This window comes from Loxodonta africana, chromosome 9 (genome assembly GCF_030014295.1).
Source record: "Loxodonta africana isolate mLoxAfr1 chromosome 9, mLoxAfr1.hap2, whole genome shotgun sequence".
Lineage (NCBI taxonomy): Eukaryota > Metazoa > Chordata > Mammalia > Proboscidea > Elephantidae > Loxodonta > Loxodonta africana.
Genome location: NC_087350.1, coordinates 38,204,357 through 38,228,133, shown reverse-complemented (window position 1 = coordinate 38,228,133; position 23,777 = coordinate 38,204,357). Strand labels below are relative to the sequence as shown.

The following is a 23,777-nucleotide window of genomic DNA, read 5'->3' as shown; positions in this document are numbered from 1 at the left end:
ATTCCCTTATGATCCTTTTTATTTCAGTTAGGTCTGTTGTAATGGCCTCCAACTCGTTTCTTAATTGGGTTATTTGATTCCTGTCCTGTTTTTCTTTTGTCAGTTTGGCCAGTGACTTGTCAATTTTGTTGATCTTTTCAAAGAACCAGCTTTTGGTCTTGTTGATCCTTTCTATTGTTTTTCTGTACTGTATTTCATTTTTTTCTGATCTAATTTTTATTACTTCCTTTCTTCTGGTGGCTGTGGACTTCTTTTGCTCTTCTCTTTCTATTTGTTCAAGTCCTAGGGCTAACATTTTTATTTGGGACTGTTCTTCTTTTTTGATGTGTATTTATTGCTATAAATTGTCCTCTGAGTGCTGCCTTTTATGTGTCCCAAAGATTTTGTATGATATATTTTCATTCCTGTTTGATTCTAGGAATCTTTTTCCCCCTCTTTGATTTGTTCTATTTCCCAGTCGTTTACAAGCAATGTTATTCAATTTACATGTGTTTGATTTTTTTTCCTAGTTCTTCCTGTTATTGATTTCTACTTTTATGGCATTATGATTACAGAGAATGTTTTGTATTATTTTGATGTTTAGATTTTATTGAGGGTTTCTTTGTGGTCTAAAATGTGGTCTATTCTGGAGAATGTTCCATGTATGTTGGAAAGGAATGTACACTTTGCTGCTGTTGGGTAGACTGTTCTATATATGTCTATGAGGTGGCATTGGTTGGTTTTGTCCTTTAGATTTTCTGTAGCTTTGTTGAGTTTCTTTCTAGATAAATTGTCCTTTATTGAGAATGGTATGTTGAAGTCTCCTACTATTATCGTGAAACTGTCTAGTTCTCTTTTCAGATCTGTTAGAGTTTGTTCTATGTATTTTGGAGCTCCGTACTTGGGTATGTAGATATTTATTAAGGTATGTCTTCTTGGTGAGTTTTCTTTTAATCATTATATAATGTCCTTCCGTGTCTAAGGTGTGTCTCTTACAGACAGTATATTGATAGGTCATGCTTTTTACCCATTCTGCCACTCTCTATCTTTTTACAGGCACATTTGAAACATTTACAGTCAGTGTGATTATTAACAGATGTGAGTTTATTGCTGTGATATTATTGTGCTTTTTTTTTTGTTTGTTTTGTGATGCTGCTGAAGTTTTCTTTGTTCCTCTTCTTTCCTGTACTGAGTTCCTTTTCTTTGTGGGTTTTCTTTTCTTTCTTTATTACATATTTTACATTTACTGAGATTTTATGTTTTTCTTCTTTTTTATTCTGATGAGTAGGTTTGCTAACTTTTTTGTGGTTACCTTGAAATTTACCCTTATCTTCCTCAGTTTGAACCAGTCTTTTATTACTTGATATCACCTTGACTTCCTCTCCATTTGAAAGTTTTATACTTACACCAGTTTTTTCCCCACTTCTATTATTTTAACATTGTCATCATTTACAGATTGATGTCTCTGGTTCCCTGTTTTAAGCCTTTTAGCTTTGCTTTATTATAAAAAATTCTTTACCTAGGTTGGTATCTAGCTGATACTCTTCTGTGTCCTAGACTCCAGTTGTTGTCTGATGTTGTTGGTTCTCTAACTGAAGGATTCCTTTTAATATTTCTTGTAAGCTTTGTTTTGTTTTTATGAATTTCCTTCATTTATGTTTTTCTGCTAATGTCCTATTTTGCCATCGTTTTTGAGCAAGAGTTTTGCAACATGTATTATTCTTGGTCAGCAGTTTTATTTTTTCAAAGTTTTATTCACGTCATCTCATTGCCTTCTTGCCTGCTTGATTTCTACTGAATAATCAGAGCTTACTTTTATTGTTTCCCCTTTGTAAGTGACTTCATTTTTCTCGAGCTACTGTCAAGATTCTGTCTTTGGCTTTGGCAAGTGTGATTATAATATGTCTTGGTGACTTTCTTTTGGAGTTTATCCTATATGAGATTCATTGAGCTTCTTAGATGGTCAATTTTTTGTGTTTTATGATATTTGGAAAATTTTCTGCCAGCAAACCTTCAACAATCTTGCTCTGGAACTCCAATCATGCACGTTTTTTCTGATTGTGTCTCACATAATTCTTAGGTTTCCTTCTCATTTGATTTCTTGACTGCTGCTTCCATGGGCATTGATTGTAGATTCAAATAAAATGAAATCGTTGACAGCTTCAATCTTTTCTTCATTTATCATGATGTTGCTTATTGGCCCAGTTGTGAGGATTTTTGTTTTCTTTGTGTTGAGGTGTAATCCACATTGAAATCTGTAGTCTTTGATCTTCATCAGTGAGTGCTTCAAGTTCTCTTTGCATTTAGCAAGTAAGATTGTGTCATCCGTAGGTAGTTAATGAGTCTTCCTCCAATCCTGATGCCACATTCTTCTTCATATAGTCCAGCTTCTCAGATTCTTTGTCAGCATACAGATAGAATAAGTATGGTGAAAGGATACAACCCTGATGCACACCTTTGAAAGCAAACTATCCTCAAATCACTCCTATTGAATCAGAATCTTTTTTTATTTCTTTCTAATTTCTCTAGGTGATTCCAATGGCTTAAATGCACCTGTGAGAAGACAGAGAGTGGCAGAATGGGTAAAAAAGCATGACCCATCAATATACTATCTGCACACCTTAGAAACAGAGTTAAATGTATTAGACAGGCTGGCTAAAAACCACTGTTTGGGTCATCTGATATTTAAGAAGTTGAAATATGGATTTTTGTGTAAATTTTTCTTATTTGTACAACATTGCAAGATATATGTATATATATAAGCCTACTCCCAAGTTTGCCAATCAAGGTAGATGAATAGGTGTGACATTTAGCTTAGGTACACTTAAGTTGCCATTAATTTGATTCCAACTCATAGCAACCCGTGTGTGCAGAGAACTAACTGTTCCATAGGATTTTTAAACCTGCAACCTTTTGGAAGTAGATCACCAGGCCTGTCTTCTAATGTGCCTCTGTCAACCTTTGAACTGTCAACTTTTTGGCCAGTAGTCAAGCACTTAACTTTTTGCACCACCAAGAAATTCCTAGGTACACAATATGTAGCTGAAATGTAAGACAAGAGACTGGATGGTAAATTTAGGTTGTGGTCATAGGTCTGGATATGTATGTGTAACTTTAAAGTGTGTGAACAAATTCAAGCAAGCAAATGCAAACCAAATGTTTGATATAGTCCAATTAAAATGATTAATTAAAAAATTAATAGCTTTTACAAACATTACTGCATTTTATATTTGAAGTATAATATGTATTTATGCATACTCATAGTATAGTCAAGATGTAAAGCACCTGAAGAGTTTTTCATTCCAAGGTACAAATAGGAAGCTTCCCTTGTTTGAACATGGATGTTCTGATATCATCATAATTTTGAATGATACCCACAATGAGCACGGTCAATGTCAGAACATACTTTCTGGCATTCCTGAACTTGTGTTTTCATTGATTAGTGTATTGATTTCCTACAGTTGCTGTAACAAATAACACAAACTTGGTAGTTTAAAGCAACACACATTTATTGTATTACAGTTATGGAAGTTGGAGGTCCAAAATTAATTTCCCTGGCCTCAGTCAATAGGTGAGGAGGGCCGTGCTCTTTCCTACAGAAGAATTCATTTCTTTTCAGTTTCCAGCTTTTAGAACTGTATTCCTTGTGTTCCTTGGCTCTTAGCCCCTTCTTCCATCTTCAAAGTCAGTAACATAGCATCTTGCTTCAGTGGTCACTTTACCTTCATCTTCTGAAGTCAAACCTCCTTCCTTCTGCCTTCCTAAGGACACTTATGATTGCATTAGAGGCCACTCAGATAATCCAGGATAATCTCTTCATCTCAAAATTCCTTAATTTAAGCACATCTGCAAAGACTTTGCCAGATAAGCTAATATTCACAGGCTCCAGGGATATTTTTGGTAGCTATTTTTTTTTTTTGTTATATGCTGTGGTTAAGAGCTACGGCTGCTAACCAAAAGGGGAGCAGTTCAAATTCACCAGCTGCTCCTTGGAAACCCTATAGTGCAGTTCTATTCTGTCTTATGGGATATCTATAAGTCAAAATCTACTTGACGGCAGTGGGTTTGGTTTTTTATTATATCTATCATGATCAAATATAAGATAACTGAGGGAATCAAAAGATTTTCGATCACGCACAAATTCAGGATGCCAGAAATGACACTAAAGTAGGAATTTGGCTATTTAGCTTTCCAAATGCTGAGGCCACGTTCAAAGTCAAATTGAAGATTTTCGCCAAACACTAAGGAAGAAGCTCAATTTCTTAGCATCCCCTATACACAGCACATGGGTTTATAACACTTTTTATTAATTAACAATGTATCAAAATTTTTTACCAAGTCCTTAAGTATTTTTCTTCAACCGTTATTGAATCTTAATAAATCTTCAATCTGTTATTTGCTGTTGTTTAACCAGGATTTATCTAACTGTTCAGTATTTTCCTATTTTATAAATAATATTGTATTCAAGATACTGGTTCATAACTTAAACATATTTGATTGTTTCCTTGAAATAAATCCCTAGAAGTGGCATAACCAGGTCAAGGATTTGAACATTTTAATTATTTTGATACGATCTGCCAAGTGCTCCTACTAACGTTGTAAAAAAAACTCTGCTGATAAAAATTGTAACATGTTGCTGCTTATTTTGCATTTATACTTTTATGTTTATTGGGGGATAATCAATCACCCAACTGGGTGTATTGGGGTGGGGAGTACTACTCCCTGAGAAACTTTCTTTACCGACAACCATAGTTTCACTAATTTGCCAGACTGACTTGCACCTCTGAATTTCCTTTGTAAAAACAGTCCAACTGTATGATTTTGCTCATATCAAGTTCAAAATCAGGAAAAAGAACCTATGACATAAGAAGTTAGTATACTGGTAATTGGGGTGAGGAAGAAGGGGATGGTGATTGGCAGGGTACACAAAAGGGGCTGTGGGGTGCTGATATTGTTCTATTTCTTGACCTGAGTGTTGGTTATTTTGTTTTGTTCATTTTATGACTATTTGTTGAGATGTATACTTATGATTTTTGCAGTTTTCTATACATGGTATATTTCACTTGAAATTAAAAAATAAAACAAAAAACAAGACACACACACACATTGGTACACTCATGTTAACCAATGCTCAATTTAGGGCACAATCTGCTTATTGGCAGTCAAGTCTCTTTGATCCAAAATCTGATTACTCACCGGAACCTAGTATTTTAATTAGATAATTAACCGTTGTTTAAACTGTTGAATTATTATGGGGGAAAGGAGAGAGCTATTTCTATGAAAACTAAACTGAAGTCTTCAGAAACAATACCATCAAGTTGCTAGGCACATTGCTATCTAATATGTCTGTGGGACGGTTTTTAAAAAATAGGAAAATATAAATATCTCAAAGTAGTCTATATTCACATTGCCTCATAGATGTCATCTTCAGTGTCTTTAATTTCTACTCTTGAGGGAAACAAACTGTAAATCACAGACAACTCAATGTGAGTGCTAATTATGCAAGATTATTACAAACTCCAAGCAGCAGATCCAGTTTCAAGAAATGGCCTGGGCCCATAGGTTTAACAAAAACATATTCAGACTAAAATAATTATCTTAAATATGCTTTAATCTCCAAGAAGCAGTTGTTCAAACAGAACAAGGCTGTCTGAGTCATCTAGTGCTGCTATAACAGAAATACCATAAGTGGATGGCTTTAACAAAGAGAAATTTATTTTCTCCCAGTCTGGTAGGTTAGAAGTCCAAATTCAGGGCATCGGTTCCAGGGGAAGGCTTTCTCTCTCATCCGCTCTGGATGAAGGTCCTTGTCAACAACCTTCCCCTGGTCGAGGAGCTTCTCAGGTGCAGGGACCCTGGGTCCAAAGGACACCCTCTGCTCCTGGTGCTGCTTTTTTTGGTGGTATGAGGTCCTCATCTCTCTGCCTTGCTTCCCTTTCTTTTTATCTCTTGAGAGATAAAAGGTGGTGCAGGCCACATCCCATGGAAACTCCCTTTACATTGAATCAGAGATGTGACCTGGTAAGGCTGTTACAATCCCACCCTAATCCTCTTTAACATAAAATTACAATCAGAAAATGGAGGACAACCACAGAATACTGGCAATAATGGCCTGACCAAATTGATACACACATATTTGGGGGGACATAATTCAATCCATGACAAAGGGGATACTGAGTGGTTTAAAATCAGGAAAGGTGTGCATCAAGGTTGTAGCCTTTCACCACACTTACTCAATCTGTATGCTGAGCAAAATAATCCAAGAAGCTGGATTATATGAAGAAGAATGGGACATCAGGATTGGAGCAAGACTTAACAACAACCTGCAATGTGCAGATGACACAGCCTTCTTGCTGAAAGTGAAGAGGACTTGAAGCACTTACTGATGACGATCAAACACTACAGCTTTCAGTATGGGTTATACCTTAAGATAAAGAAAGAAAAAATCCTCACAACTGGACCAATAAGCAATATCATGACAAATAGAAAATATTGAAATTGTCAAGGATTTCATTTTACTTGAATCCACAATCAACACCTGTGGAAGCAGTTGTCAATAAATCAAATGATATATTGCATTGAACAAGTCTGCTACAAATCACCTCTTTAAAGTGTTAAAAAGCAAAGATGTCACCTTGAGGAATAAAACACTCCTGACCCAATCACCTCATATACATGCAAAAGGTGGACAGCGAACAAAGAAGACTGAAGAAGAATTGATGTTTTGGAATTATAGTGTTTGGCAAGGAATATTGAATGTACCGTGGACTGCCAGAAAAACAAACAAATTTGTCTTGGAGGAAGTACAGCCAGAATGCTCCTTAGAAGCAAGGATGGCAAGACTTTGTCTCACGTACTTTGGATAAGTTATCAGGAGGAACCTGTCCCTGGAGAAAGACATCGTACTTGGTAAAGTAGAAGGTCAGTAAAAAAGAGGAAGACCCTCAGTAAGATGGACTGACACAGTGGCTGCAAAATGCACTCAAACATAGCAAAGATTATGAGGCTGTCGCAGGACCAGGCAGTATGTTGTCCTGTTGTACATGGGGTCACTATGAGTTGGAATTGACTTGATGGCACCTAACAACAACAACATGCTTTAGTCTACTTTTCCTTTTAGTGTCTTTACTAATCAGTTAGTGTTCTGATTGTATCAGATAAGAGGTACATCTGACACATTTTAGCATCACAAAACCAGAAACCCAAACTCACCACTGTAGAGTCGATTCCGACTCATAGTGATCCTATAGGACAGAATAGAGCTGCCCCATATGGTTTTCGGGGCTATAAATCTTATCGGAAGCAGACTGCCACATCTTTCTGCTGCAAAGCAGCGAGTGGGTTCGAACTGCCAACTTCTTTAGTTAGAAACCAAGCACTTTAACCACTGTTCCTCCAGGGAGCCTTTAGTATTGCAAGACAAGGAGAAAAACAATGATAGAATATGTGAACAGCAGGAGAAACCAGAGGTGAGGAAATTTTGCTAATTGGAGAAGAGCGGCAGATGAACAGTAGTTAACCCACAAATAGACATGTTCACATACTTGGCGTCCTCAAATTCTGCCTTCTACCTCCACCTTCAGCACTGACTTGCCAACCAAGCACGGATTCTCTTATCACGTACAAGATTCACTTCATCCAAAGTATTAAAACCCAAGTAGGGAGAAGAGCGACACAGTATCTTCTAAAGTTGTAGTGATTGCGTTCAAAGGGATATATCCATTGCTGGGTTAAAGAGCAGACAGACTAATCCAGCCACGTTTAATGTCACAGGGAAATAGAAGAGTACGAAGAGAGATAGAGGAGATATGACTGAGAGAGACAGAAACTCAACTTCAATAATTTACCCAGGACCTTGAAATCAGAAAAGGTTAAAAAAAAAAAAAAAGTTTTTTTTTACATCAGTATACAAGTAGTTGTATTAACAAATTTGAGTTATTTTTATCTCAGTTACTCATGTGGGTGGGAGAAGGTTAGGCCCCGTTATCTTTTCAGCAACTTGTGGTTGATTCACATTCTGGAGAAGTTCCTTGTGAAAGTGAGAGAGTATTTCAACAATGGATGAAGTCATGGTCTATAGGTTTCTTGGTAAAATGACAGCTTTCACCATCGACGGGCTGGAAAATTTCACAGATTCAAGAGATGAATAAACTATTCTCTTATCTCTCTCTCTAAACACATGTGTGTGTATATATATAATATATATAAAATACATATATAAAATTAAAAAAAATTTTTTCCATGTATTTAATATATTTTTTCTTTAATATATATATATATACAGTCATGTGTGTGTGTTTGGAATTTAGCTTGTCTTAAAGAAGGAAAGAAACATTAAACATTCTTCACCTATTTAACCAATCACTTAACCAGCTGCCACCAATTCATGGTGACCCCATGTGTGTCAGAATGAAATGTGCTCCACAGGGTTTTCAATGGCTGATTTTTCAGAAGTAGATTGTCAGGCTTTTTGTCCAAGGTGTCTGTGGGTGGACTTGAACTTTCAACATTTCAATTATCAGTCGACTGTGTTAACCATTTGTACCAACAATTTGTACCTCACCTATTACCCCAAGTTCAAGTTCCAGCCCTTTTATTGGTGCACAATGACTCTGGGTTACAATAAAAATACACAACTCTTGATCAAATCTTCAAGCATGTGAACCGCTGAGACCCCTGTGCTCTCACAAAGTTTTTTTTTTCCCTCTGTAAAGGAAGGGAAGCAATCAGATAAAGGCTTTAGCCCATGCAACTGTTCCCAGGAATATACTCCGGGAGTAAAGTTCTAGGGGCAGGGTGACGCTTACCTCAAGAATTAAATCTCGGGAGGTAATAAAATCACGGTGGTTTGGGGGCAGAAAGGCACGGCCTTCAGATAAAGCGAAGGTTAGGGAATTGCTGGTCCTGTCATCAAAATGCCTTACCTATAAAAAATGCTTGGTAAATATTTGTTGAAACGAAATGGGCAGATGTGGTAACCTGTTCCCTAGGCTGCTCCTTTGGCCTACGTTCAATAGTGCCTGGTATAAATAAATGGACTTGTCCTTCCATAATTACCCAATAAAATGAGATCAAGGAGGAGCGCAGAAGGGTGAAATGACATGAAACCTTGAGCTTTCACTGCCTGGGCATCAAAACACTAGTATTTGAATGCAGAAACAACAGTGAAGCTGGGAGAAGAAAGCAGCAAAACACAGCTGTCTGGGCAGGGCCAAAGCACCACTCTGTGAGTTATGTAACAGGTGTTGTGTAATTGTGCATTTAACTCAATATTGTGCTGAGCAAAAGGATAAATACTGTATGAGCTCACTTATATAAAAAGACAAAAAAAAAAAAAAAAGGCAAATGGACAGAGACCGAAGTTTATTAGTGGTTACCAGGGGCAGGAGGTAGGGAAAAGGTGAGTGATGAAAAAAAATCACACTGATTAAGGGTAGGGTTGCACAACTGATTATTATAATTGCTGTCAATAAGTTGTATGGTTGTAAAAAGTTGAATTGGCAAAAGCTGTGTGATATATTTACAGCAATGCCCAAAAAAAGAAGTGTAGCTGCTGATGCTGCTTATGTACGACCAAATACCTCATAGGATTTGGTTCCTTGGTTTGGACGTTTAAGTCATGGCTTCCTGGGATATCCCAATTAATTGGCGTAATGATGTATTTAGGGATTCTATTCTACCCCCCAGCTTGTTGCATGGTGCCTGGGGTCTTAAAAGCTTTCACGCAGTCATCCAAGTCACAATGGTTGGTCTCTGTTCACCTGGAGCAACAGAAGAAGGGGAGTAAGGAATAGGAGGACGACATGAAATATGTGGCTAATTGCCTCCATGAACAACTGCCCCTTTGCCATGAGAGCAGAAGAACTGGGTGGTGCCTGGCTACCTTGGCCATTTTGACCAAAGATCCCATAGAATAATCCTGATCAAAAGGGGAAAAATGCAGAACGGAATTTCAAATCCTTGTAGACTCTCGAATTTCTGGTTAAATGGAGGGTGGATGAACTCCTGAAACTATTGTCCTGAGGTAATCTTTAAACCTTAAATCAAAAGTATACCCTGAGGCCAAAACACATTTTTGAAAGAGAAAAAAACTAGATTTTCAGAAAAGAAAGAAAGAAAGAAACTGAAGTAGAAATAATGCGGAAGTTTCTAGCAGGTCTTCATGCATGAGACACAGGAGAATCAAGAACCTTGGGGATGGTGTTGCCTTAGAATCTAGGGGGATTGGCAAACTACAGGCCATGTGACAAATCTGGCTTGCTACCTGTTTTTGCAAATAAATACTTATCAGAACATGTCTATACCCATTATTAACCTATTGTCTATAATTTCATTCATGCTTCTGCTGCAGGGTCCAGTAGTTATAATAGAGACCATTTGGCCCAGAAACCAGAAAAAATTTATTATTTGTCCATTTACAGAAAATGTTTGCAAACCCATGTCTTATATGAATCAAAGATTAAACTTAAGTACTCTTGAGGGTGACTATTCACTTAGAGACCGAAAGCAGCCAGTTCTTGATCCTACTGGGGAATTCAGTCTTGGAGATGAGGGCAGGGAGAATAAACAGGAATAAGAACCAGAGTTTTGGAGTCAGAATGGCCTGAGGTCAAATTCTGGTCTTGCACTGACTAGTTCTGTGATTATGAACAACTTCTTTACCCTCCTCACATCTGTAAACTGGGGGTCCCGGGTGAGGATGGACAGAAAAGTCAGGCTCCTGCACCTGAGTTGGAGTAACTATTCAATAAATCTTAGTTCCCCTATTTAAATCCACTATTCAGTGGAGCTGGCAATTTTCACTGGGGAAAAAAAATGCTATTCTTAATAAACAGAGTTAAGAGCATCCAAAGTTTTTTTGGTTTTGTTTTCTTTTGTTTTAATCTTGTTCCCGTTGTACCTTTTACTTCAGTGCAATAAAATATTGTACATAAAATGAGAGTAATGTAGTCAAAATTTTTTTCTTTTTCTTTTAATGTTCCCAGCTTGAAACATTCATTTCAAGAATTTGAATCACTTGGGAATTCTGTTTAAATGCGTTCTTTGTACAATTGCCTGTATCAATAGCAATGAATACAGGCAAATTCCATAACGAGAAGGCAAGTTTTAACAGATGATATTTTCTTTATCACCTTATTGCTAACTGTGGTAGTTTTGTATGACAGACCACCTCCGAGTACCCTGGAAATCCTACTGACTGTTGTTATAAAATAAGATATAAAATAAAATTAATTTAGAGCTTCTGAAATCACAGTAGGTCTGCTTATCTAGCACTGAAATACACTTCATTGATCTGACTTTTTTTTTTAAGCTGACTTGGGGTAGGGTCTAGAAAGAGGGCCTTTCTTCCCCAGGCAACACCCTGGCCAAGGTCCTGTCTTCATCAGCTTCTTCTGAGAACAAGTGCCCTTTTAGTCTTTTTTAATCCTTATAGTCTCAGATTCTAAGTCTGTCAGAGAATGGAAAGTTACATAGTAGCATGAAAAGACAAAATGAAATAAAATAACAATAATAATAACTGGCCTTGGAGGCCAGTGCAGCTGCGCAGCATACCCTTATGGCAGGATTCAGTTTTGTAAATTAATTTCTCTGCAAATAGTGCAGTGTGTCCAGGTGCAGCTCTGGTGCTAGAGCGCTGGTTTCTTAAGGATTTAAGTTTAAAGTCAAAGGCTTCCTGCCCTAGGTGTTACAAATAAGTAGTGTCGTTTGCTTTTAGCTCTAAGTTTGTTCATCCAATCATATCCCAGTATGCAAATTAACATTAGCCCATTGAGATAAAAAGGAACAAATAAAGCCAAATGCTCCATCAGGACAAATCTCTGAGCCTGTCACCTGTATTCCAGGAACCGGACCAGAAATGTCATCCTCAGGTGTGCCCGACTTACCTGCCCCACTCGCCAATTTGAAGATTCAGTACACTAAGGTTAGTACACTTTATATTTGCTGCTTTGCCTCGGGTTTATGAAAATTACATTTATCTAAAGCATCAAAGGTCAATTTAAGTAAACTTGTGTAGAAAACACTTTGGAAATGCAGAAATGAAAAGGCTTGCAAAATGTAGGTCTGGGTTTTGTGTTTTGCTCAAACAGTGAATTGTAATCATGTCAGACAACTTCTCATGAATTCATTTCTTAAAATGTTTCCAAGTGATAGGAATTCTTTTCTGCGTGGAAGGTTCTAGTGCAGGGCTCAGTGGATTTTACTAAGAAGTTCTATTAACTTCAGTATAGCCTGGGGAACATGTTAGATTAGAGAGGCAAATATTTAACTTATTTGAAGGAGCCACACAAGTAGGAAATAATAAAAAAGAAGAAACACAGCATGCTGAAATAACATGACTTTGTTAGATGCATAACTAAAACTAGCGTCAAAATAGAATGACCTAAGTCTGATAATTGGGCGAAAGCTTCTGTTTCCAAAAACCTGAAATGAACTCAAATCATTTAGTGCATTTTGGGAAAGAAAGCATTCTTATTTAGTTCTTCAGATACCTTTGTTTCCATTGGGTGCAGATGGTGTCATTGTTAACAGATAAATATTTACAGAAACAAGAGCAGGAACCAGGTCCACACTTGCAAATCCACAGCTAGAGAGAACTAGGAAATGGATCCTGCTTGAGGCGTTCTGAGATTATCTCTGAACTTTGCCTCTTTCTTATTGTTACATGTCTGCCTTCCTGCCAGAATCTAGAACACACACACATACACACACACACACACACTCATACACACACACTCAAAATGTAGCCAGAGTCACTTTATCAAAGTTAGCTTCATGGTGTGATGCAGAAGGCAACGTAAGACGTGAACTGTTGCAACTCAGGAGAGAGCCATTTGTTTTCTGTATTAACCAATGAAAAATCAGGAGCATTAGGGTTTGATGGTAAAGGAGAAGTCCTCACTACTATTTACTCTTTTCCTTACTTGAAACTGTGGCTGGTTTTGAAAACCTAAGGTCTGTTATATCTTCATTTTCATAAGTGCAGTGAATGTGGAAGTTATTCAGCTGACTGGCTGTTTTCTTCAGGAAAGTGTCAGCAGAGATCAGATTGTGCCTTTAACATGATTGACCAGAGCTATAAAGTTTATCAAGATATTATTTTCACAAGGTTTATGAAAGGAGTGTTTTTCCATTTAATTTGATTACAAATGGGCACATGAAAAATGAGGTGAGTCCGTACTGCCAAAGAAGGAACACTTGGCAAAGGTGTGCCCAAAAGATGACAAGACTCCAGTCTCCCCCACTTGCTTACCTAAGGGTTGTCCTTCATAAGAAATGACAATTTATCTGTAAATATCTTAATTTCGCCTTCATACTTCAGAGAGAGTTTTGCTGGATATATGATCCTTGGCTGGCAATTTTTCTCCTTCAGTGCTCTGTATATGTCATCCCATTGCCTTCTTGCCTGCATGGTTTCTGCTAAGTAGTCTGAACTTATTCTTATTGATTCTCCCTTGTAGAAGACCTTTCTTTTATCCCTGGCTGCTTTTAAAATTTTCTCTTTATCTTTGGTTTTGGCAAGTTTGATGATAACATGTCTTGGTGTTTTTCTTTTTGGATCAATCTTAAATGGGGTTCGATGAGCATCTTGGATAGATATCCTTTCATCTTTCATGATGTCAGGGAAGTTTTCTGTCAGCAGATCTTCAACTATTTTCTCTGTGTTTTCTGTCATCCCTCCCTGTTTTGGGACTCCAATCACATGCAAGTTATCCTTCTTGATAGATTCCCACATGATTCTTCAGGTTTCTTCATTTTTTTAAATTCTTTTATCTGATTTTTTTTCAGCTGTATTGGTGTTAATTCCCTGGTCCTCCAGATTTCCCAGTCTGCATTGTAATTGCTCGAGTCTGCTCCTCTGACTTCCTATTGTGTTGTCTAATTCTGTAATTTTATTGTTAATCTTTTGGATTTCTGAATGCTGTCTCTCTGTGGATTCTTGCAACTTATTAATTTTTCCACTATGTTCTTGAATAATCTTTTTGAATTCTTCAACTGCTTTATCAGTGTGTTCCTTGGCTTTTTCTGTAGCTTGCCTTATTTCATTTCTGAGGTCATCCCTGATGTCTTGAAAAAAAAAAATTTTTTTTTTTTTTTTCAAAGCATTCTGTAAATTAGTTTTTTATATTCTGTATCTGGTAATTCCAGGATTGTGTCTTCACTTGAGAAAGACTTTGATTCTTTAGTTTGGGGGGTTGTAGAAGCAGTCATGGTCTGCTTCTTTATGTGGTTTGATATCAACTGCTGTCTCTGAGCCATCACTAAGATATTGTAGTGATTTATTCTGTATTTGCTCACTGAGTCTTATCTTGTTTTGTTTTCTTTCAATATACGTAGATGGGCTACTAGATTGCTCTGTCTTGATTGTTGTAGCCCTTGACTAACTTATGACCTATTACCAGCTGGTTTGGGCTGTTACCAGATATATATGCCTGAGTCCATTCACTATTCTTGAGTAGAATCTGATTTTGGGTCATCAAGTGTGTGATGCACACTGTCACCTATGCACCTTGAGAAGTAGTGGTGATAGTTGTGTGCACCAGATTCTAGTAGTAGCTGGGGTTCACACTCCAGGGGGCGCAGGATGCTGACAGGCTTCCCCCAAGTTTCAGTGAGGTAGGTGTGTCTCTATTCCTAAAGCACTTTAGTGGGTAGGCTCTGCAGCTGTACCTTAGGCCCCCAATGCAAGTACCTCTACAGATTGGTAGGTGTCACCCTCCTTAGACCCCTAAGGCAAGAGGCTAGGTGGTCTGGGGGGAGCTTCAGCCCTCAGTTCCCTGTTTTGGGCAGTGAGGGCTCTGTTGAATATGCAGAGATATCAGACCTGGGAAACTTGTCTTTCCAGTAAATCCGTTAAAACAAATGCAGTAAGATCCCTATCAGAAATGCCTTTGCATTATAATAGCCACCTTGTTCCCTGTAGGGATGAAAGCCCGAGACTGTGGATCACATATGCTTGGCTGGAGCTGGTCCTGTGTTTTTAGGCCAATTAGGGAAGGATTTTTGGTCCCTGGGTTTTTTGTGTTTGCTTCCCATTGGTTAGGAAAAGACCAAAAAAAAAAAAAAAAAAAAAATGAAAAGAAAAACTGCGGAGCCATTCTCTCTCTGGCTCAGGAAATTCCAATATTAATGAAGCCGCCTGGGAAGGGGAGGGGAGGGTTCAGAAAAACAGGAGAGAGTAGCACCCCGGAATATAGACAAAGTTACTTATCTTCCTTGGGATGACTGTTTTATCTGAGATTTCCGAGGGGCACGTCGTCTGTGTGCGCTGGCTGGGTAGAGATTGCCCCCGAGGGTTAGGCCCCCATCCTTGCTTGCGCTGTCTGAGAAGCTGCGGTTAGTTCCTCCGCTCCCAGTCCAAAGCCCAGCGCCAAGGTTCCCAGGCTGGGACGCCGCACTCCCAGCTCCAAAACAAGTGGCTGCCTGCCGGTGACTTCTCCTTCTGTCAGCCCTGTCACTGTGCTGCCTGTGTGCACTGGCTAGGCTTCCTCAGAGGTCAGTTCGGGGGACTGGGGCTGCGCCCCTTGTTTTCACCGTCACTGGATGTCGTGCTCAGCCACCCTGCGCCCAGTCCAAAGCCCTGTACCAAGGGTCCCTGGCTGGGACGCTGCTCTCCGGGCTCCAAAACCAGTCACTGCCTCCTGGAGACTTCTCCTCCCGCCAGCCGCATCACCCTGACTCCCGCACGGACCGGCTGGGCCCCCTCCTGGGATCAGTTCAGGGGGGTATGGCTGCACCCTGTGTTTGTGCCGTCACAGGATGTTGTGCTCAGCTCTCCTGCGTCCAGTCCAAAGCCCAGCACCAAGGTTTCCTGATTGGGACGCTGGCTTCAGGCTCCGAAAACAGTTGCTGCTTCCCCGTAGTTGTTCATTCTCGGTCTCTGTCACTCAGGTCAACTCTTTAAATCTGTGTTTGTTGGTCAGGGTTCGTAGATTGTCATGTATGTGATCGATTCACTTGTTTTTCTGAGTCTTTGTTGCAAGAGGGATCTGAGGTAGTGTCTACCTAGTCAGCCATCTTGGCCCCCTCAGAAATGACAAGTTAAAGTACAAACATTTAAATACATACAAAGATCAAAATTGGTGGCAATGGTTGGATTATTGCATTGCTTTTTTTTTTTTTTATTAGTAAGGAGAGTCTTTTTTTTTTTTTTTGGCTATGCTGTGTGGGAAGGTCTTTGGTAGACTGGACATCACTGTTTAAAAAAATTTGGCTTTGCAGAAGTTTACAACGTCTTCCTTGCATGTGTGTCTAAAGGCACCTTTAATGGGAATATTTTTCTGCTGAATTAAGCCTCATTTAATAGTCATTAAGCATTTTTTTTTTTAAGCATGTAATGGAGAGTACTAGACAAATAAGACGGTCCTTAAAATTTCACAGGCACATAAATAATGTGGTTCCTTTAAACAGAGAGATGTTTTCCAGTTTGAAATCTCCTGTCCACTTAAAAGGCATTGCACAAGAATGCCCCTCTAGGGAAACTGACTGACCTAAGTGTTCAAAGGAAGGCAAGATTCAAAGAGCAGGCATTCGCTCTTGATTTTAACGACATTTCTGGGTAATAATACCCAACGCAAGTCAGTGAATTTTTATTGCCCACACATCTATATAAATCTGTTTTGCTCAGATGGCATCTTATTGTTTGATTTGTTGGCTTCAGCATTCTCACACTTGGAAGGCCACCAGTTATTTATATAATTAAATCTAAATGGTTGAGCTTTTTCAGATATCAGGTGCTTTTCATTTTCTCTTTACTGTGTCCCACCAAAAGAATTGTTGTGAACTTGTACTTGCAAGAGGAGTTGAAAAAGTGATGGTTATTAACTGAGTTTCCTGGTTGCAAATCAAGCAAGCAAGGATTTTAGAGTGTCCAATGAATTCCCATTTCTGGTCACCCCCTAAACTAAATCCTAAATTATTTTTCTCTTTTTATTTCAATTCCATTCCTTATTTTCACTAGAATAAAGTCGGTGGGCAATGGGGAAAGAAGAGACAAGCAGGAATGAGTAAAAAAAAGATATTGCAATGGGGTAGAAGAGCTACTTGTTCTCAACTTTAAACTGCTTTTCACCCAAACAAAAGAAGTCATTGATGCTTTCCTTGGTGTGACTTATTCTCTAGTACTGTCTCATTATTTCTTTATTGAGTGGATAGAACAGAGATCAAAGTTTTAAAACACTTTCTAAAATGATACTAGAGCTTTTGAAATTTAAATCCTCAGTAACATCATTATAATCAGGGACGGATTACCCAATAAGCAAGGTATGCGTGGGTTTACTTGTCTTTATTTACTAATCTGTAGTGCGCAATTTCACATGGATTTCACCACATTTTTGATATGAAAAACAGGTAAATTTGTGCACTACAGATTAGTAAGTAAGCACAAGAAAATCTGTGCGTACCTCGCTTGTTGGTTAATTCACCCTCCCGATTATAATCCATGTAAACTGGGCTACATCCCAGTCCTTGTTATTTTCCCCATTCCAATTCTAAATGGGGGCCCTGGTGGCACAGTGGTTAAATGTTTGGCTGCTAACCAAAAGGTTGGCAGCTCGAATCCACCAGCTGCTCCTTGAAAACCCTATGGGGCGGTTCTACTCTGTCCTATAGGGCTGCTATGAGTCGGAATTGACTCAACATTAACAGGTTTGGTTTGGTTTTTTATAATCCTTGTTCTATTTATTTTTCAGAATTCTATCCAGTTTTTCCAGTATTTGGTCTTTTGTCCAACATTTCCTAGACTGGTTTCCCACAAATGTTCCTCTCATCTCATTCCCTTCTCTTAATTTTTTGGTCACTCTTTCTTGCACAGCCGTGTTCTATATAATAAGGATTGCACTGGACCGAAGTTCCTAAGGTTTAGCCAGGATTTCAGGGATCAAGAATTTTCTCTTACAGTATTTGGTAACTATTGATTTTCCATTCTCCCTTTACAACATTGTCTTTTGCCTTAAAAAAAAGAAAAGGAATAAGGAAATCCAAGAAGACAAGCTTTCCCAGACAGGGTTCAACCCCTAAAAATGTTAATTCTTTAAACTTAACTCTGAAACTTAACTCATTAAACAATAGTTTGTTCATGCTGGAATAGATCTTCGTCAGCTAATGGCATTTCACATACACATGCACACACACACACAGAGGGAATATATATATTTTGTATTGTAGCTAAAATTCATCGCTTTATTCTGTGCCACGGACCACATTAAATTCTTTACAATGATTTTATTTCATCTTCCCAATAACCCTGTGAGGAGGCTGCCATTCCCATTTCATAAATGAGGAAACCGAGGAGCAGAATCGCTTCGCCACCAGGGCTCCTTTGAACGCCTAAGTAATTTGTCTGAAGTTGGAGTCCTGGCGGCACAGTGGTTAAGAGCTTGGCTGCTAAACAAAAGGTCAGCAGTTCGAATCCATCAGCTGCTCTTTGGAAACCCTATGGGGTGGTTCTACTTTGTCCTACTATGAGTCAGAATCGACTCAACGGCAATGGTTTTTTTTTTTTTTTTTTTCTTGTTTAACAAGTCATTGAATGGCTTGTGCTAGGTCTGTGCTAGGTCCCATATCAGAAAGCAAATATGTTTCTGCCTCTTGGGGCTTATATCCTAGAAGCATGTGGGGGGAGGCATGGGACAGAAAACAAGCAAGTAAATGAGTACTTTAATCACACGTTCTGACGCATACTAAAAAGAAGAACATTGAAAGCTTATAAAATAAGAAGTGAAGAGCATACTGTTGAGGTTGTAATGGAGGCTGTCTTTGGGGAAGGGACATTTCAGGTGAAGCTGAGGGATGCAGAAAATAAGACAGTCATATAGACTGGGGAAAGCCACAAAGATTCAGAGGGGATAATAACACATGCGAAGACCCTGAGGACAATAGCTTGGGGTGTTCAAGGAACTATCAAAAGGCTAATATGGTTGGAGTGAGTAAGAGAGAGACTGGGTGAGATGAGACTGAAAATAGATGCTGGGGCCAGTTTAGTTGATGGATTTTATTTGAGCAAAACTACTGAGGGAAGTCAGGACAGGATTTACATTCAAGGCAAAGCTGATCGTGCTGGGTACTGCTTTCATTTGGGACACCTTCTCAACTCCCTTCTGAGGGAAGAAAATTCTCTTTGCTTGTGGCTTGGAAGCAGTTGAACAAATAGACGGATGACTGCATGGTGCAGTAGTTTAGTAAGATAAACCTGGCCTTGATTTCCTGCTCTTCTACTTCACGTTATAACCTTGGCTGAGATTATAATCTCCTTGAGTTTCAGTTCTCTTATATGTCAGTAGGGAACAATAATGACTGCATTGGAGAGTGGCTGTGAGGATTAAATGAGGTAGTTTGTGGAAAGTGCCTGACTACTACTTCTCTTCTCCCTTTAACCTTCTCCTTCCCAAAATGACTCCATGAATTTTAAAATGATTCAGTTCCCAGTGGTAGATGGGACTTGTATTGTCACAGTTCAAAGCTGCTTTCATAGAAAGTAAAATCTGTGAAAACGGAACCTGTGTAAGGCCGAAACCTGTCAGAGAAGGAAAACTCAAATATTTTCCATTAACTAGAGAGTGATAGAAAAGTGGTGACTGCAGCCTGTCAAAGGCAGAAAGCTTGTGAGACCCAGGAAGACAAGGCAGTCTCGTCGAGTTCCAGCTCTCACGGGTTTCACTGTATTTATCTCATTTGGGGCCCATAATGACCTGCTAGGAGGGAGCTAGAGAAAATGTTATTAGTATCCCATTTTAAAGCTGAGGAAACTGAGCCCAGAGAACTTGAGTGGCTTTGTCAAGTTCACAAAACTCCTAAGAGGGAACTGGATTCTGAATCTTCTCATTTTAGATCTGATACTTTTCCATTTGATGTCATGTTTTTTTCCCCTAAATACTAAAATTAGTGGTACTGAAATCTCATCGGCTGTCTCTAACGAGGGCTTTCACACCTATTACTTCACTTGTATCATCCATTCCTTACTCTGACTGAGGGAATGAAGTTTGGATGATGGGAGAGAATAAGATGATTTGGGCAGTGGCTCCCCAGAGTGGATGGACCAACAGGGAGAAGGCACTCTGGAGTAGAACCCACATTTGAATGTACATATGAGCCCTTTAGGGGTCTTGTTGAAATGTAGGTTCTGACTCTGTAGGTCTGGGAGGAGGTCTGAAATTCTGAATTGTTAATTAACTGCTGTAGGTTGTAGGTTTTACTGATGCTACTGAAGAAGTGGTGTGCTCACCAGCAGCAATGGTCTAAAAGTTTGGGGTCAGCCTTTTGATTTTCCTACAGCAACCACTCCTGGTTACTTAGGGAACTGGTTTCTGGTTCCTCCCAGAAACTCAACCACACCCAGCCAGATTAGAACCATTTACCTTCCCGTTCAGAAAATGCCAGATCATGGTCTCAAATGGGAAGCCTCTGGAATCATTCATTGATTTATCTCCTGGGAGATAATTATTCACTACAAATTTAATATTTTAGTGATAGAAAAGCCTGTCTGTGATGTAAAATAGTTTTTAGTTTAAGGATGAGCCTCTTAGAAGATTTTACATCAAACCACATCCGAGGACTGCTGTCTTGGCAAGTTGTTTCATTCTCAGGGACCTGCCTGGCTTCATGAAAATCTAATCAACAAATATCCTAGAATAAATAACATACATCCTAAGAGAGGGTATCATCTGCATTTCATAAGGAATCTGGGTACTACCAGTGTTCAAATGATTTCTTTAATATGAACTTCTCCCAGGACTTTGAACTGGCTCATTTTGGTTTGAATCCTGCTGAGAGTTTGCATTTTTATCCCAGGTATACTGAATCGGAATCTACAGTTTAACAAGATCCCCAGGTGATTCTTCTATATACACGTAATAATTTTAACAACATCCCCAATTTAAAACAAATTCTTGTTGAAATGTAGATTCTGATTCAGTATACCTGGGGTGGAAATGCAAATTCCCAGCAGAGGTTAGAACGGGGACGAACCGGTTTAGAGCCCTGACTTCACCACCTAAAAGCTTTGTCACTAACTGCTTGCCAGAATAGGATGGCTGGGAGAAAAAACTCTTCAGAAGAGTATTAGAAATAACACTTGGGAAGAACGATCCAAAGTTAAGGTTTTTTTTTTTTTTTTTAAGTGGTCACCAAGTCATTTCCGACTCATTGTGACCCCTTGTGCGGTGTCAGAGGAGGGCTGCGCCCCATAGTTCTCAACGGATGATGTTTCAGAAGTAGGTCACCAGATCTTTCTTCTGACATGCCTCTGGGTGGACTCAGACTTCCAACTTTTTCACCGACGCATGATTACCGTTTGCGTAATGCCTTACAGAATGGCCTGGTTAGTCTATAGGATGATGTAATACCGGCCAGCATAAAAGAAACCTCATGGATTTCTGATCAGCGCCTGATCTCTAAAATCTACATAATACTGCAAAAACTCAATGGCAAAAAGACAAATAACCCAATTAAAAAAAGAGCAAAAGAGTTGAATAGACACTTCAGTAAAGAAGACATTCAGGTAGCTAACAGATATATGAGGAAATGTTCATGATCATTAGCCATTAGAGAAATGCAGATCAAAACCACAATGAGATTTCATCTCACTCCAACAAGGCTGGTATTAATCCAAAAACACAAAATAATAAGTGTTGGAGAGGTTGTGGAGAGATTGGAACACTTATACGCTGCTGGTGGGAATGTCAAACTGTACAACCACTTTGGAATCAATTTGATGCTTCCTTAAAAAGCTAGAAATAGAACCACCATACAGTCCAGCAATCCCACTCCTTGGAATATATCCTAGAGAAATAAGAGCCCTTACACAAACAGATATATGCACACCCATGTTTATTGCAACACTGTTTACAATAGCAAAAAGATGGAAGCAACCAAGGTGTCCATCAACGGATGAATGGATAAATAAATTATGGTGTATTCACACAATGGAATACTATGCATCGATAAAGAACAGTGATGAATCTATGAAACATTTAATAACATGGAGGAACCTGGAAGGCATTATGCTGAGTGAAATTAGTCAGAGGCAAAAGGACAAATACTGTATAAGACCACTATTATAAGACCTTGACAAATACTTTAAACTGAGAAGAAAACATTCTTTTGTGGTTACAAGAAGGGGGAGAGAGGGAGGGTGGGTGGGAGAGGGATACTCACTAACTAGATAGTAGATAAGAACTACTTTGTGTGAAGGGAAGGACAGCACACAGTACAGGGGAGGTCAGCACAATTGGACTAAACCAAAAGGAAAGAAGTTTCCTGAATGAACTGAATGCTTCGAGGGCCAGCGTAGCAGGGGCAGGGTTCTGGGGACCATGGTTTCAGGGGACATCTAAGTCAATTGGCATAATAAAATCTATTAAGAAAACATTCTGCATCCCACTTTGAAGAGTGGTGTCTGGGGTCTTAAACGCCAGCAAGCAGCCATCTAAGATGCATCAATTGCTCTCAACCCACCTGGATCAAAAGAGAATGAAGAACACCAAGAAAACCAGCAGGAGAGTGCAGTGGACTTCCCGGCCCACAGAACAAGAAAGCTGAGCACCTTTGGACAGATGGCTTGCTGGCTGAGTAGGGTGCTTCCGGGAACTTGGTAGAGCTAGGCCCGCTAACCTGCAGAGCTAGAGCTGAGCAACTCTGGGTTGAAGCTTACTGGTGGAGTGGGATGCCTCTGGGCACTTATCGGCAGAACTAAAAGAGCTTTGTAACACTTTCCTGAGCAGTTGATTACGAGCCCAAGAGACAGAAAGGGCCACATGAACAAAACTACATCATCCTGAGACCAGAAGAACTAGATGGTGCCCGCTACAACTGATGACTGCCCTGACAGGGAACACAACAGAGAACCCCTGAGGGAGCAGGAGAGCAGTAGGATGTAGTCCCCAAATTCTCATAAGACCAGACTTAGTGTCTGACTGAGACTGGAAGGATCCCAGTGGTCATGGCCCCCAGACCTTCTGTTGCCCCAGGACAGGAACCATTCCTGAAGCCAACTCTTCAGACATGGATTGGACTGGACAATGTGTTGGAGAGGGATGCTGGTGAGGAGTGAGCTTCTTGGATCAGGTGGACACTTGAGACTATGTTGGCATCTCCTGTCTGGAGGGGAGATGAGAGGGTGGAGGGGGTTAGAAGCTGGCAAAAAGGACACTTGCCATTCTAGCTCAGTATGTATGCTGAGCTGTGTTTTTATGCTGAAAGCCTTCTGTTTGTGGGAGAACATACCACACTTTGTGATTTGAAGACTGCGCTGCTGTGTCCCACTGAAGCCTTCTTATCTCATGGCTGGATTATTAAAATTGTCTCCAGACAAACATCCTAAACTCCTTCACATTAATTTTGGGTACTTTTTCTGTACTCCTGAAACACTTATTTGATTGTTTTACTCTCTTACTGTGTCCAGAATTAAGTAAGCCTAAACGTCTCACTATGGGAGTCAACATCCACCACAAACTATTTCAACTCCTTCTCCAATACTTTGTAAGAAGCTGAAGGAATGTAAATAACAAGCAACTGAATTATGCTCTACATTTGACATTTTCATGAGAAGGAAGAGTATTTGCATGCAAGCAATTGTACTATTGGGTTTTGATACTGGTAAATATTCTACATGTACAGAACTTTCTAGCACTCCTATACCTTACCACTTTGATACAAGGTATATTGAATATACCAAAGTTGTTGACAGTTATTCCTGTTATCTGTGGTACAAAGTGAAAATGTGGCTGAGAACTGAAATCCTTTGGCATCTTTTCTTTTTCCCTGTCTGAGTTGAAAAGGCTGGAGAGGTTCTTCAAACGACA

At 39.3% G+C, this 23,777-nt stretch overlaps 1 protein-coding gene across 1 annotated transcript in view; it reads left to right on the top strand.

Moving 5' to 3' along the window:
• Window positions 1–11,672: 11,672 nt before the first annotated feature.
• The window catches only part of LOC100662829 (aldehyde dehydrogenase 1A1-like), a 67,397-nt gene continuing 55,292 nt past the window's right edge, over window positions 11,673–23,777 (top strand). The window contains exon 1 of the mRNA XM_010587510.2: window positions 11,673–11,902. Within this exon, the coding sequence (XP_010585812.1) occupies window positions 11,837–11,902 (66 nt within the window). The 5' untranslated portion in view covers window positions 11,673–11,836. The remainder of the gene's footprint in view (window positions 11,903–23,777) is intronic.